We start from the raw sequence: 12880 nt of genomic DNA, 5'->3' as shown, positions 1-12880 counted from the left end.
CGTTACTCAGTTCTGACGTTAATGGAACGCAGCGAACAGATTCTGAGCTGTTAATCCAGTTTAATCCAGTTCTGAATCAGACTGCTTCCTGTCAGCTGATTGGCTGTTGACCCTCTGAGGAACAGGAAGTGGACTTCTGGAACAGACTCATCAGACCATGGAATCGCAGACTCACCTGGAGGAAACAAGAACTCACGTCAGCTGCTCAGTTTCTCTCAAATCTCCGACTCAAAGCTCCGCCCATCTCACCTGCTGGGCGGTCCTATTTCCCAAGTGGGCGGAGACCTGTGTGAACGTCTCCTGATTGGCTCCTTTCTGCTGACAGGAGGTCAGAATGGCACGGTCCGCCTCGCTGAAACAGGAAATGACATGTTACAATGAAAAAAAAAAAATTAACATTTGAGACAGGAAGAGGCGGAGCCTCATGTCTGCGCTAAAGAAGAAAAGTGACAATATTCTAATTATAATAAAACGTTTACATTGTAACGTTAATAAAGTTATTCAAAAACCACGTGAATCATTTAACGTCAGTAAACTGACCGAGTCCAGACCACCACTTCCTCGTTTGGCTCCTCCTCTTCCTCTCTGCCACTTCCTGTTTCGCTCTCTTCAGAATCCCGACGGTCAACTCTCTTCCTGTTCTTGTCAGGAGGATTCTGGGAAACCGAGTCCTCCTCTGTTGCTGCAGACGAGGGAGGGTGGAGCTGCCGGAAAAGGTGGTGCAGGTGGGGGCGGAGCCTGAGCAGAGACGAGATCTGACGGGAAAGACAAAACAACAATCAGGTAAAAAGAAAATCATGTCTTCATCTGCTCTGACAGGTCAGAGGTCACCGTCTACCTTCTCCATGTCCGCAGGTGAGAGGGAGGGGCTTTGCTGCAGCAACGACACCACCTGCTGGTAGAGGGAGGAGCTTGTTCCCAGACTCTGACCCAGTCGCCGTAGAAACCGCCGGCTGCTTTCAAACATCTGCTGCTCCATCAGCTTCACCACAGAAGAAGAAGAAGAGTGAACACAGGCTCCGCCTCTTTCTGAGTGATGTCACAGTGATGATGTCACTCACCAGTCCACAGCGCCGCGCCTGCTCACGGTTCAGGAAGGCGGCGAAGTCTCTGAGCAGCTGAGGCCACGGACGCAGCAGACGCCTCAGTCTGTCGTACAGAAGCTCCGCCCTCGACGCCGCCGGGGCCGCCGCCCCCGCAGAGACCAGATCCAGGACCTGGAGCAGCTGCTGGGCCACGCTCGGACACGCCCTCACCGCCTCACACACCTGAGCAGGAAACAGGAAGTACAGGGAAAAGATGAACGTTGATGAAATGATCGCAATAATTGTCAAACGTTTTTCTTCTGACGATGAAACAAAGTTAAGTGATGATAAACAGCAGGAGCAGTGTTTAGGGGCGGAGATTTGACTGTGAGGGGCGGGGCATATGTAGCCATTGTGATCATTACATCAATGACATAGGTGTTGTTTTTAAAAGAAGACAAATCCTTCATCCATTCATCGTCTCTTCCCTCGTTATTCTTACTCTGTGGAGATAATCCTGAGCAAACGCCTCCTCGTCAGACCGCCGCTGATCCTCAGGCTCCTCCTCCTCAGGCTCCTCCTCCTCCTCAGGCTCCTCCTCCTCACTTCCTCCTGACGACAGTTTCTCCTACAAACACGTTAATCAATAAAATGATCAGTTTGTCCTGATCACATTTACAGCGGACTTTTCTAACTCACCTGCAGCTGAACGTCAGACTCCGCCCATCTACTGGCCCCGCCCTCTTTACACTCAGACTCCTCCTCCTCCTCGGTGCTGGACGATGATTCGGACAGAGCCAGGAGAACCTCGCTCTCCTCCTCTTCCTCCTCCTCTGTGATGATGTCATCGTCTTCCTCCACCAGCAGCAGAGAGGGGGGAGGGTCTTCAGGAAGAGGAGGAGGAGTCAGTGTCTCTGAGGCTCCTCCTCCATGTTTCCTCCTGAGGCCCACGAGAGTCTGATAGTGACTTCTGATTTGCTCTGTGGTTGCCAAGGAGATGGTGGAGGTGATGATGATGTCACCACCTGACGCCAGTGGGGAGGAGTCAGAGGCAGGAGGTGGGCGGGGCTGCTGCAGCACCACGAACCCAATGCGTTTGAAGTGGAGGTGTTTGGGGAGGCGGGGCGGATACTTTGTCCCGGGAGGGAAACTGTAGCTGCATCGAAGGAAGGTGGAGTGACTCTGACGGGGGCGGGTCAACCTGCAGGTGGGAGGGGCCTCAGGGGCGGAGCCAGGAGCGGCGTTGTAGCATTTTATGGTGGGATAGATGACGGGAAGACTTCGCTGTGTGGGGGGGGGGATATGAGATCTCAGTAAGAAAATGACATGTTCATGTGTAATAAAACATGTTATTACACATATTAATAACATGTTTTACACATGTTTAATTACATATTACACATATTACATGATGTACAACATGATGTAAACATGTGTAATGACATGTTATTACACATGTTTTATTACACATTAATAACATGTTATTACACATATTTACATCATGTGTAATAACATGTTAATAGTTTACATGTGTATGATGAAACCTTCCTCACCACCAGCCACATGGGCATGATGCTCTCCTCTCTCTCCACTGGGGGGCGTCGTTCTACAGAACTGACAGGACGACAAACCACAGGCATCGGCCACAACACTCTCTGGTACCTGAACACCTGCACAACACACACACACACACACTGTTAGCTTAGCATCAGCCACAGGAGTAGAGTCAGAGGTGGTGTGTGTGTGTGTGTGTGTGTGTGTGTGTGTGTGTGTGTGTGTGTGTGTGTGTGTGTGTGTGTGTGTGTGTTACCTTGACAATGTTGTCAGGGACACCAGGTCTGCAGCACTGCAGGATTCTTCGTCTCACCTGGACCAGAGTCTTCCTCACCAGGAACTGAGACACCAGCTTTGGTGGATCACATGACCCGTCCATGTTCCTGAGACCCAGCACCAGGAGGCTGAGGACACACACACACACGCATGTTACAGAGTGTGTGTTTCTCTGTGTGTGTGTGTGTGTGTGTTACACGTACCAGTCCTCAGCTGCAGTGAAGGCTGCTGTCCTGCGGGGGCAGTACAGAGCCGGGTCCAGACTGGCACAGGGCAACAGTTCAGGGTAAAGAAAGACCGGACGAGTGGAGAAGATCCAGGCGAGTTCAGGAGGCATGAGAGGGTGAACACGCACTGACACACACACACACACACACAGGTGAGAGGGTGAACACGCACTGACACACACACACACACACACACAGGTGAGAGGGTGAACACGCACTGACACACACACACACACACACACAGGTGAGAGGGTGAACACGCACTGACACACACACACACACACACACACACACAGGTGAGAGGGTGAACACGCACTGACACACACACACACACACAGGTGAGAGGGTGAACACGCACTGACACACACACACACAGGTGAGAGGGTGAACACGCACTGACACACACACACACACAGGTGAGAGGGTGAACACGCACTGACACACACACACACACAAAGGTGAGAGGGTGAACACGCACTGACACACACAGGTGAGAGGGTGAACACGCACTGACACACACACACACACACACAAAGGTGAGAGGGTGAACACGCACTGACACACACACACACACACAAAGGTGAGAGGGTGAACACGCACTGACACACACACACACACACACAGGTGAGAGGGTGAACACGCACTGACACACACACACAAACAAACACGCACAGATGAGAGGGTGAACACACACTGACACACACACACACAGGTGAGAGGGTGAACACGCACTGACACACACACACACACACACACAGGTGAGAGGGTGAACACGCACTGACACACACACACACACACACAGGTGAGAGGGTGAACACGCACTGACACACACACACACACACACACACACAGGTGAGAGGGTGAACACGCACTGACACACACACACACACACAGGTGAGAGGGTGAACACGCACTGACACACACACACACACACACACAGGTGAGAGGGTGAACACGCACTGACACACACACACACAGGTGAGAGGGTGAACACGCACTGACACACACACACACACAGGTGAGAGGGTGAACACGCACTGACACACACACACACAAAGGTGAGAGGTTGAACACGCACTGACACACACACACACACACAGGTGAGAGGGTGAACACGCACTGACACACACACACACACACAAAGGTGAGAGGGTGAACACGCACTGACACACACACACACACACACAGGTGAGAGGGTGAACACGCACTGACACACACACACACAAACACGCACAGATGAGAGGGTGAACACACACTGACACACACACACACAGGTGAGAGGGTGAACACGCACCCCCACACACACACGCACAGGTGAGAGGGTGAACACGCACTGACACACACACACACACACAGGTGAGAGGGTGAACACGCACTGACACACACACACACACACAAACTCACTGTGTCCTCTGGCGTCAGGTGGGCGGAGCCTGCTGTGGTGACTGATGGGACTCAGTCTGAGCTCGTCCAGCAGCTGCAGCGCCCCCTGCAGGTTAGATGACCTGAAGCTGCTGCAGAAACCAGGACAGACTGAGGACATGAGGAGCTCTGTCCTCAGAGCAAGGACGTCCAACTCCACCTGCAGAGACACACACACACACACACACACACACACACACACACACACACACACACAGAGACAACCACACACACACAGAGACAGACACACACACACACACACACAGAGACAGACACACACAGAGACAGACACACACACACACACACACACACACTTTAGTAGCTGTATTCAAGCAGAAGCCTCCTGATGTGTGTGTGTGTGTGGGTGTGTGTGTGTGCGTGTGTGTGTGTGTCTGTCTGTGTCTGTGGGGGTGTGTGTGTGTGTGTGTCTGTGTCTGTGGGGGTGTGTGTGTGTGTGTGTGTGTGTCTGTGTCTGTGGGGGTGTGTGTGTGTGTGTGTGTTACCAGGAACTGTCTGGTGGTCTCAGCTTCACTCTGAAGTTTGGACACAGGTGACGTCAACAGGTGAATCTGAGTCAACAACTGGACATGCTGAGAGACAAGAGACACTGTTAGTGTGTGTGTGTGTGTGTGTGTGTGTGAGTCTGTGTGTGTGTGTTATTATTCATTACATTTCTAAGGTCAGGTTAGTGAACTCAAAGTTCTTTACAAATTTACCATTATTAATGAACACATTTTTACTGGTGATGCTAAGCTACATGTAGCCACAGCTGCTCTGGAACAGACTGACAGTGTGGCCTCTGACCACCATCATTCATTCATTCATTCATTCATTCATTCATCGCATGTTTTTTTGTGTGTGGGAGGAAGCTGGAGAACATGTTAACTCCTTATAGAAAGACTTTTGTTCAACTGGGGTTTGAACCAGGAACTCAGACGAGAGAGGTAACCACTACACAACCATGTGTGTGCGTGTGTCTGTCTCTGTCAGTGTGTGTGTGTGTGTGTGTGCGTGTGTGTCTGTCTCTGTCAGTGTGTGGGTGGGGTGTGAGTGTGTGTGTGTGTGTGTGGGTGGGGTGTGAGTGTGTGTGTGTCTGTCTCTGTCAGTGTGTGGGTGGGGTGTGAGTGTGTGTGTGTGTGTGTGGGTGGGGTGTGAGTGTGTGTGTGTCTGTCTCTGTCAGTATGTGGGTGGGGTGTGAGTGTGTGTGTGTGTGTGTGGGTGGGGTGTGAGTGTGTGTGTGTCTGTCTCTGTCAGTATGTGTGTGTGTGTGTGTGTGAGAGTGTGTCTGTGTGTGTGTGTGTGTGTGTGTGTGTGTGTGTGTGTGTGTGTGAGAGTGTGTCTGTGTGTGTGTGTGTGTGTGTGTGTGTGTACCTGTTGTAGCTGCTGCTGCAGGTGTGTCTTCTGTCTGGCGTCCAGCGTCAGTGTGTGTGGTTCAGGTGTGTGCGTGTCACACAGTGTGTGTGTGTGTCGTCTCTTCCTGATCCACGACAACTTCTGCTTGACTGTACGCAGCTCTGTGATTGGTCCACGCTCCTCGCTGTCACTCAGCGCTCTGTGACATCAGCACACACACACACACACACAGTGAGTGTGTGTGTGTGTGTGTGTGTTCATGTGTGTTAGTGTTACATACGTGTTGTGTTCCTGAGACGTGTGTTGTGTGTTTTTGTCCTCCTGTGTCTCCTCCTCTTCCTCGTGGCCTTCATCATCAACCTCCTGTCCTGCAAGGTCTTCTTTTAACTGACACACACACACACACACACACACAGTCAGTGACTCATGATCACATGACTGAACAAACGTGACTGAGGTCGAGTGAGATTCACCGTTTCAAACAGTTCCTCCATCAGCTGATTCACCTCCTTCTCTGTGTGACACACACAACATCTTCATCATCACTATGGTGTGTGTGTGTGTGTGTGTGCGTGTGTCTGTGTGTGTACTGACTGGTGATGCGGACAGCCTTGTCGTCACGGTAATCCTCCAGGTCAGGTTCATCAGTGTCAGCCAGGAAGTTATATTCAGGATCATCATCATCATCACCTTCCTCTGAGAGACAGACAGACAGACAGACAGACAGGCAGACAGACAGACAGACAGACAGGCAGACAGACAGACAGACAGACAGACAGACAGGCAGACAGACAGACAGACAGACACAGACAGACAGACACAGACACACACAGACAGTCTGAGTCAAAATGTCCTCACATCATATTTGTGTTTTTTGGTCCTCACAAAGTAACACAAACACAAACATTTCCTCACCCTCGTTGTCTACGTCTGATGTCATCAGCCCTCGCAGCCAATCCGTCCAATCCCTGTCCTCGAGGGCGGAGCTAGAGTCGTACATGTCAGGTGTGATATCAGGGGCTCGGAGCTCCGCCTCCAGCCGACCCAGAGGAACATCACGCAGAGGACGTTTGGACCGAGTCCGATACGCCATGAGACCAACTTGATCCTCCTCTGACAGAGGCTGAGGAACAGAACCAGATCTACTGACTGTTCTTAAAGATCTACTGACTGTTCTTAAAGATCTACAGACTGTTCTTAAAGATCTACAGACTGTTCTTAAAGATCTACTGACTGTTCTTAAAGATCTACAGACTGTTCCTAAAGATCTACTGACTGTTCTTAAAGATCTACTGACTGTTCTTAAAGATCTACTGACTGTTCTTAAAGATCTACAGACTGTTCCTAAAGATCTACTGACTGTTCTTAAAGATCTACAGACTGTTCTTAAAGATCTACTGACTGTTCTTAAAGATCTACAGACTGTTCCTAACTGTTCTTAAAGATCTACAGACTGTTTGAACCTTGTGTTCCATGTGGACCATGTTCTCTACCTGATATGGTTCCATACAAACAGCCAGTTCTTCCTCCACAGCATGAAGTTTCTCCAGAAAAGTGCTGTCAGTCACTGCTTTAGGAGGCAGTGCTTTAGGGGGAGGGGGCGGGCCCATGGAGACAGACCTCCTCCTCAAAGTCCTGGATCGACTTCGAGAAGACTGAAGAAGAAGAAGAAGAAGATGAGGATGAGGATGAAGAGTGAAGTCTCTTATAAACATGGTCATCAGACCAAAGATCATCAGATGTTCACCTGCCATGGACTACAGCTGTCCTCTTCACCTCTGCTCACACGACTTCCTCTGGGAGAAGAAGCTGAGCTCTCCATGTCACTCTCCTGGAACGTCTGTAGGTCATCACAACCAACCCACAACCAATCAACAACCAACCCACAACCAACCCACAACCAATCAATAACCAGTGTTTCTTCATCAGGCTGTCTTTCTAAACTCAAAGTTCATTCATTTAAAAACAGGAATTCTGTTTGTGAATTAAACTAAACTAAATTAAACTAAACTAAACTGAAAAAGATCCTCAGCCAATCAGAGCAGAGTCTCACATCTTCAGTCGTCTCATCATCGTCTTCCTCATCAGGACGATATTCTTCATCAGAGGAGTCTTCTTCAGCCAGAGGGATGTCAACAAACTGAGGAGGCTGCACACACACACACACACACACACACACACACACACACACACACACACACACACACACACACACACACACACACACACACACACACACACACACACACACACACACACACACACACACACAGTGTTTCATATCCAACGTGTCATGTTGTACACAGGAAAATAAAGTTTGACCTCTGATTGACCCCTGGTTGACCTCTGACCTCACCTTGTTGACGTCACTGGTTTTCTTGATAGGAGAGATGTTCCAGGCAGGAATCACCTGACAGGAAACAGGAAGTGACACGTCTGTTTGTTTGTTTTTAAAGGTGTGTAAACATGATCAGACGTATTGATCCTTTAACTCACCACTCCTTTCTCCACCACTTCTTTAAATTTAGACCGAGTCATCTTAGGCTCCTGCAGGGACACACACACATGACTCAGCAGAAACACACACACACACACACAACTCAGCAGAAACACACACACGACTCAGCAGAAACACACACGTGACTCAGCAGAAACACACACGTGACTCAGCAGAAACACACACACACGTGACTCAGCAGAAACACACACGTGACTCAGCAGAAACACACACGCGACTCAGCAGAAACACACACGTGACTCAGCAGAAACACACACACACGTGACTCAGCAGAAACACACACGTGACTCAGCAGAAACACACACGTGACTCAGCAGAAACACACACGCGACTCAGCAGAAACACACACGTGACTCAGCAGAAACACACACACACGTGACTCAGCAGAAACACACACGTGACTCAGCAGAAACACACACGTGACTCAGCAGAAACACACACGTGACTCAGCAAAAACACACACGTGACTCAGCAGAAACACACACACACGTGACTCAGCAGAAACACACACACGACTCAGCAGAAACAGACACGTGACTCAGCAGAAACACACACGTGACTCAGGAGAAACACACACACGACTCAGCAGAAACACACACGTGACTCAGCAGAAACACACACGACTCAGCAGAAACACACACGTGACTCAGCAGAAACACACACGTGACTCAGCAGAAACACACGTGACTCAGCAGAAACACACACATGACTCAGCAGAAACACACACATGACTCAGCAGAAACACACACGTGACTCAGCAGAAACACACGTGACTCAGCAGAAACACACACGTGACTCAGCAGAAACACACGTGACTCAGCAGAAACACACACGTGACTCAGCAGAAACACACACACACGTGACTCAGCAGAAACACACACACGACTCAGCAGAAACAGACACGTGACTCAGCAGAAACACACACGTGACTCAGCAGAAACACACACACGACTCAGCAGAAACACACACGTGACTCAGCAGAAACACACACGTGACTCAGCAGAAACACACACGTGACTCAGCAGAAACACACACGTGACTCAACAGAAACACACGTGACTCAGCAGAAACACACACGTGACTCAGCAGAAACACACACACGACTCAGCAGAAACATGTGACTCAGCAGAAAGAGCAGAGTGCTGTGCTCTGATTGGACGACAGTGACTCACAAAAGCAGGAACGACCTCCGTCTCGTTGATGGCAGCTTTCATCATCGCCACCACGTGTTCGTTAGTAATGACCTCCTGTGGGTCAAAGGTCAACAGTCTATATATATAATCTATATATATATATAATAAATATAATATATATATATAGATAATCTTAATCTACTGATCAGGTGTGTGTGTGTGCTCACGTGGATGATGTTCTTCACGTTCACCGTGGTCAGATTATGTTGCTTCGACTTGGTCTCCAGTGATTGGTCGAGGTGTCTGTCAATCTCCATCTCCTCCTTTTCGTCGCTCTCTGAGGCTCCGCCCACATGTTTATCTTCCTCCTCTACCATCATTTTGCTCCTCCTCCTCCTCACTGTTCTCCTCCTCGCTGCCTTCACCTCCAGCTGACTGTCCTCTGACACACACACACACACAGTCATCATCATGTGTGTGTGTGTGTGTGTGTGTGTGTGAGGGTGTGTGTCTGAGGGTGTGTGTGTGTGTTACCCATGGTGATGATGAGGCTGGAGTCAGTCGTATCTTCTTCCACCAGAAGATAACCCTCCTCCTCCTCAGCTTCACCTCGCAGCAAAGCATGATGAGAAAGGAGCTGACCGCTGGACGCCGGCGCCCCCTGGCTGCAGGTGGAGGAGGGGGCGGGGTTTGTCGTGGACGGGCTGAGTTTGAGGCGTTTGCGAGCTGGGTTCATCGTGGACGACCATGACCTCTGACCTCTGCAGAAACATCACATTATGAATGAGCAGCTCGTGTCGCCCCCTGCTGCTGTTCTGTGTCGTTGCAGCTCTTTTTTTTTTCCCTGTCAGCCACCGTAGTTTATGTTTGTATTGGTAATAAAGTTTCTGATATTATATGAATAAGGAATATTGATGTCACTGTTTCACCTTATAGTTTGTCGTTGTTTTTAAATACAAATAAAGTTTTGTTGTTGTGTTTCATACTCGTCACCGTTTACATTTGAAAATGCTAACTGTTCAAAACAAGATTAAAGCACCGGCGTGTCCGTGTCTGTAGTCCCGTTCACCGGCGTGTCCGTGTCTGTAGTACCGTTCACCGGCGTGTCCGTGTCTGTAGTCCCGGTTCACCGGCGTGTCCGTGTCTTTAGTCCCGTTCACCGGCGTGTCCGTGTCTGTAGTCCCGGTTCACCGGCGTGTCCGTGTCGTCAGTCTCCGCCGTCTCCTGCCTGCTGCTAACATGCAGCTAACAGCTAACCCTGCTAACACTACCCCGCTCTGCTGTTAGCAGCTAACATTAGCATTAAAGAACCGGCTCCAGGTCCGGGTCCCGGTCGAGTCCGTGGACTCAGAGCAGCAAACTCTCAGCAGAAGCGGTTTAAAGTCACACCGTCGGTACAAAGATCGTTCACTTACCCGCCACAACGATCCCAGACCGGACTTCCGGCTGTGCGTAATGACGTTTACGTGACGTTGACGTAAGTCGTCTTCCTCGAGAAGCGACCAAACATTTGGTCACATGATCGCCCCCTGCTGGTCACACGTGTTTTTGATGTCTTCATCAGCTGTTTTTATCTTTATTGACAAACTGTGATTTTAACATCAACGACACAGACGCTTTATGACGTCACTCAGGATTATTTGCGGTTCATCGGTTTCACTTTCATTCAAAGTATTGTCTTTAATTATCTTTTTATTATTAAATCTTCATTTAACTAAAAAAAAAAAAAATCATAAAAAGTCACTTCACAATAAACACGTTTGAATAAAATTTTATTTCACTTTAAAAGAATAAACAGAGAGTGAAGGTCATGTGACCTGCAGAGGTTTTCATGGTGACAGTTCATTGACGTCATGTGTTCACCTGTGTGACGTCAGCGGGCCACGCCCCTCCGGCCTGCGGGACTCAGAGCCTTCAGAGCCGCCGCGGGTTTTTTCAGCTCCTTCATCACGTGAGCACCGATACTTCTGACCCGGGATCTGCTGCTGGAACTGGGACCAGAACCGGCACAGAGACCAGAACCGGGTGCGAGACCAGAACCGGGACCAGAACCGGCGTGGTCCTGCCGCTCCTCCGTGTCAGTCACAATCACCGTCACGGGCTTATTCCGGTGGAACAGGGATTCCCGCCGGCGCGTGCACGGGCTCGCGGCCAACACGGCGCGGAAACCGTAGGGCGTGGTCATCTTCTCCACGTGCGGCAAAGACATGGCCGCGCGGGTCGTCAGGTCCGTATCCGCGGACTCTGCCGCGGCGCAGCGCGGGGTTCTGATCCGGGGCGGCAACCGGAGCCGGAACCGAGGGGAGGCCGCGGGGGCGGGGCTTCCGCGCGGACTGTCGTCGTCGTCATCCGGTTCAGACAGGAGTCTCATCCGGTCCGAGGTGCCGCGGCGAGGAGAGAGCGCGAGGAGCGGACTGTGAGGGATGAAGAAGGTCGGGATCCGGTCTGGAGTCAGGAGCAGAGTCCGCAGAGAAGATCCGGATTTAACGGCCGACATGATCCTGAATCCTGAGGCTGTGGAGACAACAGAACCAGTTAGACCAGGACCAGGACCAGGACCAGAGGATCACATTTACTGGGTTACGTTGTTTAAAGTGGTTCAGTCAGACCAGGTCCTGGTTCAGTCAGTCTTACCTGAGAGTCACGTGGGCTGAAATGAACCTGGACTGAAGTGAACCTGGACCTGACCATGTGGTTTATATGAAGGTACAGCAGCAGGTGTAGCCAATCACAGTGATGAGGCCCCGCCCACATGTAGTTAATCATGTGGGTGGAGTCAATCACAGTGATCAGGCTCCGCCCACATGTAGTTAATCACGTGGGTGGAGTCAATCTCAGTGATCAGGCTCCGCCCACATGTACGTTAATCACGTGGGTGGAGTCAATCGCAGTGATGAGGCTCCGCCCACATGTACGTTAATCATGTGACTAATGATGTTTGCTGCCTCTTGTGGTCACAAAGTGTCACCGTGTGTGTGTGTTATTGATCAGTGATGTCATCAATCACCTGCTCTTTCTTTATTTTACACATTTTATTTCTATTTCATCAAAAGTCATAAAAGTTCAGACAAAATGATGAAAAAAACTAAAGGTTTTAAACCTCACTGGTAAAAAACAAAAGAAAAAAAACAAAACCAGGTGAAATGACACCTGTGAGCAGCATCAGGCCCCGCCCCCGTCTCCCTGGCCCCGCCCCCTCTAGAGCAAACATGGTGACCTGAAACAAACATGAAGAGCTTGTGGAGCTTTTACTGCAGCGGGACAAACAGGAAGTAAGAGAGCGTGAAGGGGGCGGAGTCTGTATTAAAATCTGTCGCTTTGTTCCCAGAGTTCATGGCTCTTCCTGTTTCCTCAGTGACCTTTGACCCCGTC

General features: G+C 50.1%; 2 protein-coding genes across 5 annotated transcripts in view; both read right to left on the bottom strand.

Moving 5' to 3' along the window:
• Window positions 1-60: 60 nt before the first annotated feature.
• Window positions 61-10244, bottom strand: gon4la (gon-4 like a; the record flags this gene model as incomplete). Its single annotated transcript, XM_083899652.1, has 25 exons — window positions 61-114; window positions 250-352; window positions 541-755; window positions 839-982; window positions 1062-1268; window positions 1528-1602; window positions 2016-2309; window positions 2836-2983; window positions 3059-3209; window positions 4487-4664; window positions 5008-5094; window positions 5175-5178; window positions 5958-6056; window positions 6138-6244; window positions 6331-6371; window positions 6452-6553; window positions 6773-6980; window positions 7351-7512; window positions 7605-7697; window positions 7911-8006; window positions 8214-8267; window positions 8354-8404; window positions 9548-9622; window positions 9736-9950; window positions 10043-10244. 25 exons carry the CDS (start codon window positions 10242-10244, stop codon window positions 61-63), a joined length of 3165 nt encoding a protein of 1054 aa, XP_083755778.1.
• Window positions 10245-12696: 2452 nt separating this feature from the next.
• ints3 (integrator complex subunit 3) overlaps window positions 12697-12880 on the bottom strand; it is a 10061-nt gene continuing 9877 nt past the window's right edge. For all 4 annotated transcript variants that reach the window (XM_083900331.1, XM_083900333.1, XM_083900332.1 and 1 more), the window contains exon 29: window positions 12697-12880. This exon is cut by the window's right edge and continues 214 nt beyond it. The gene's annotated coding sequence lies outside the window, so the exon portion shown is untranslated.

Source organism: Microchirus variegatus (genome assembly GCF_963457635.1).
Source record: "Microchirus variegatus genome assembly, chromosome: 13".
Classification (NCBI taxonomy): Eukaryota; Metazoa; Chordata; class Actinopteri; order Pleuronectiformes; family Soleidae; genus Microchirus; species Microchirus variegatus.
This window is presented reverse-complemented; position numbering and strand designations above follow the sequence as displayed.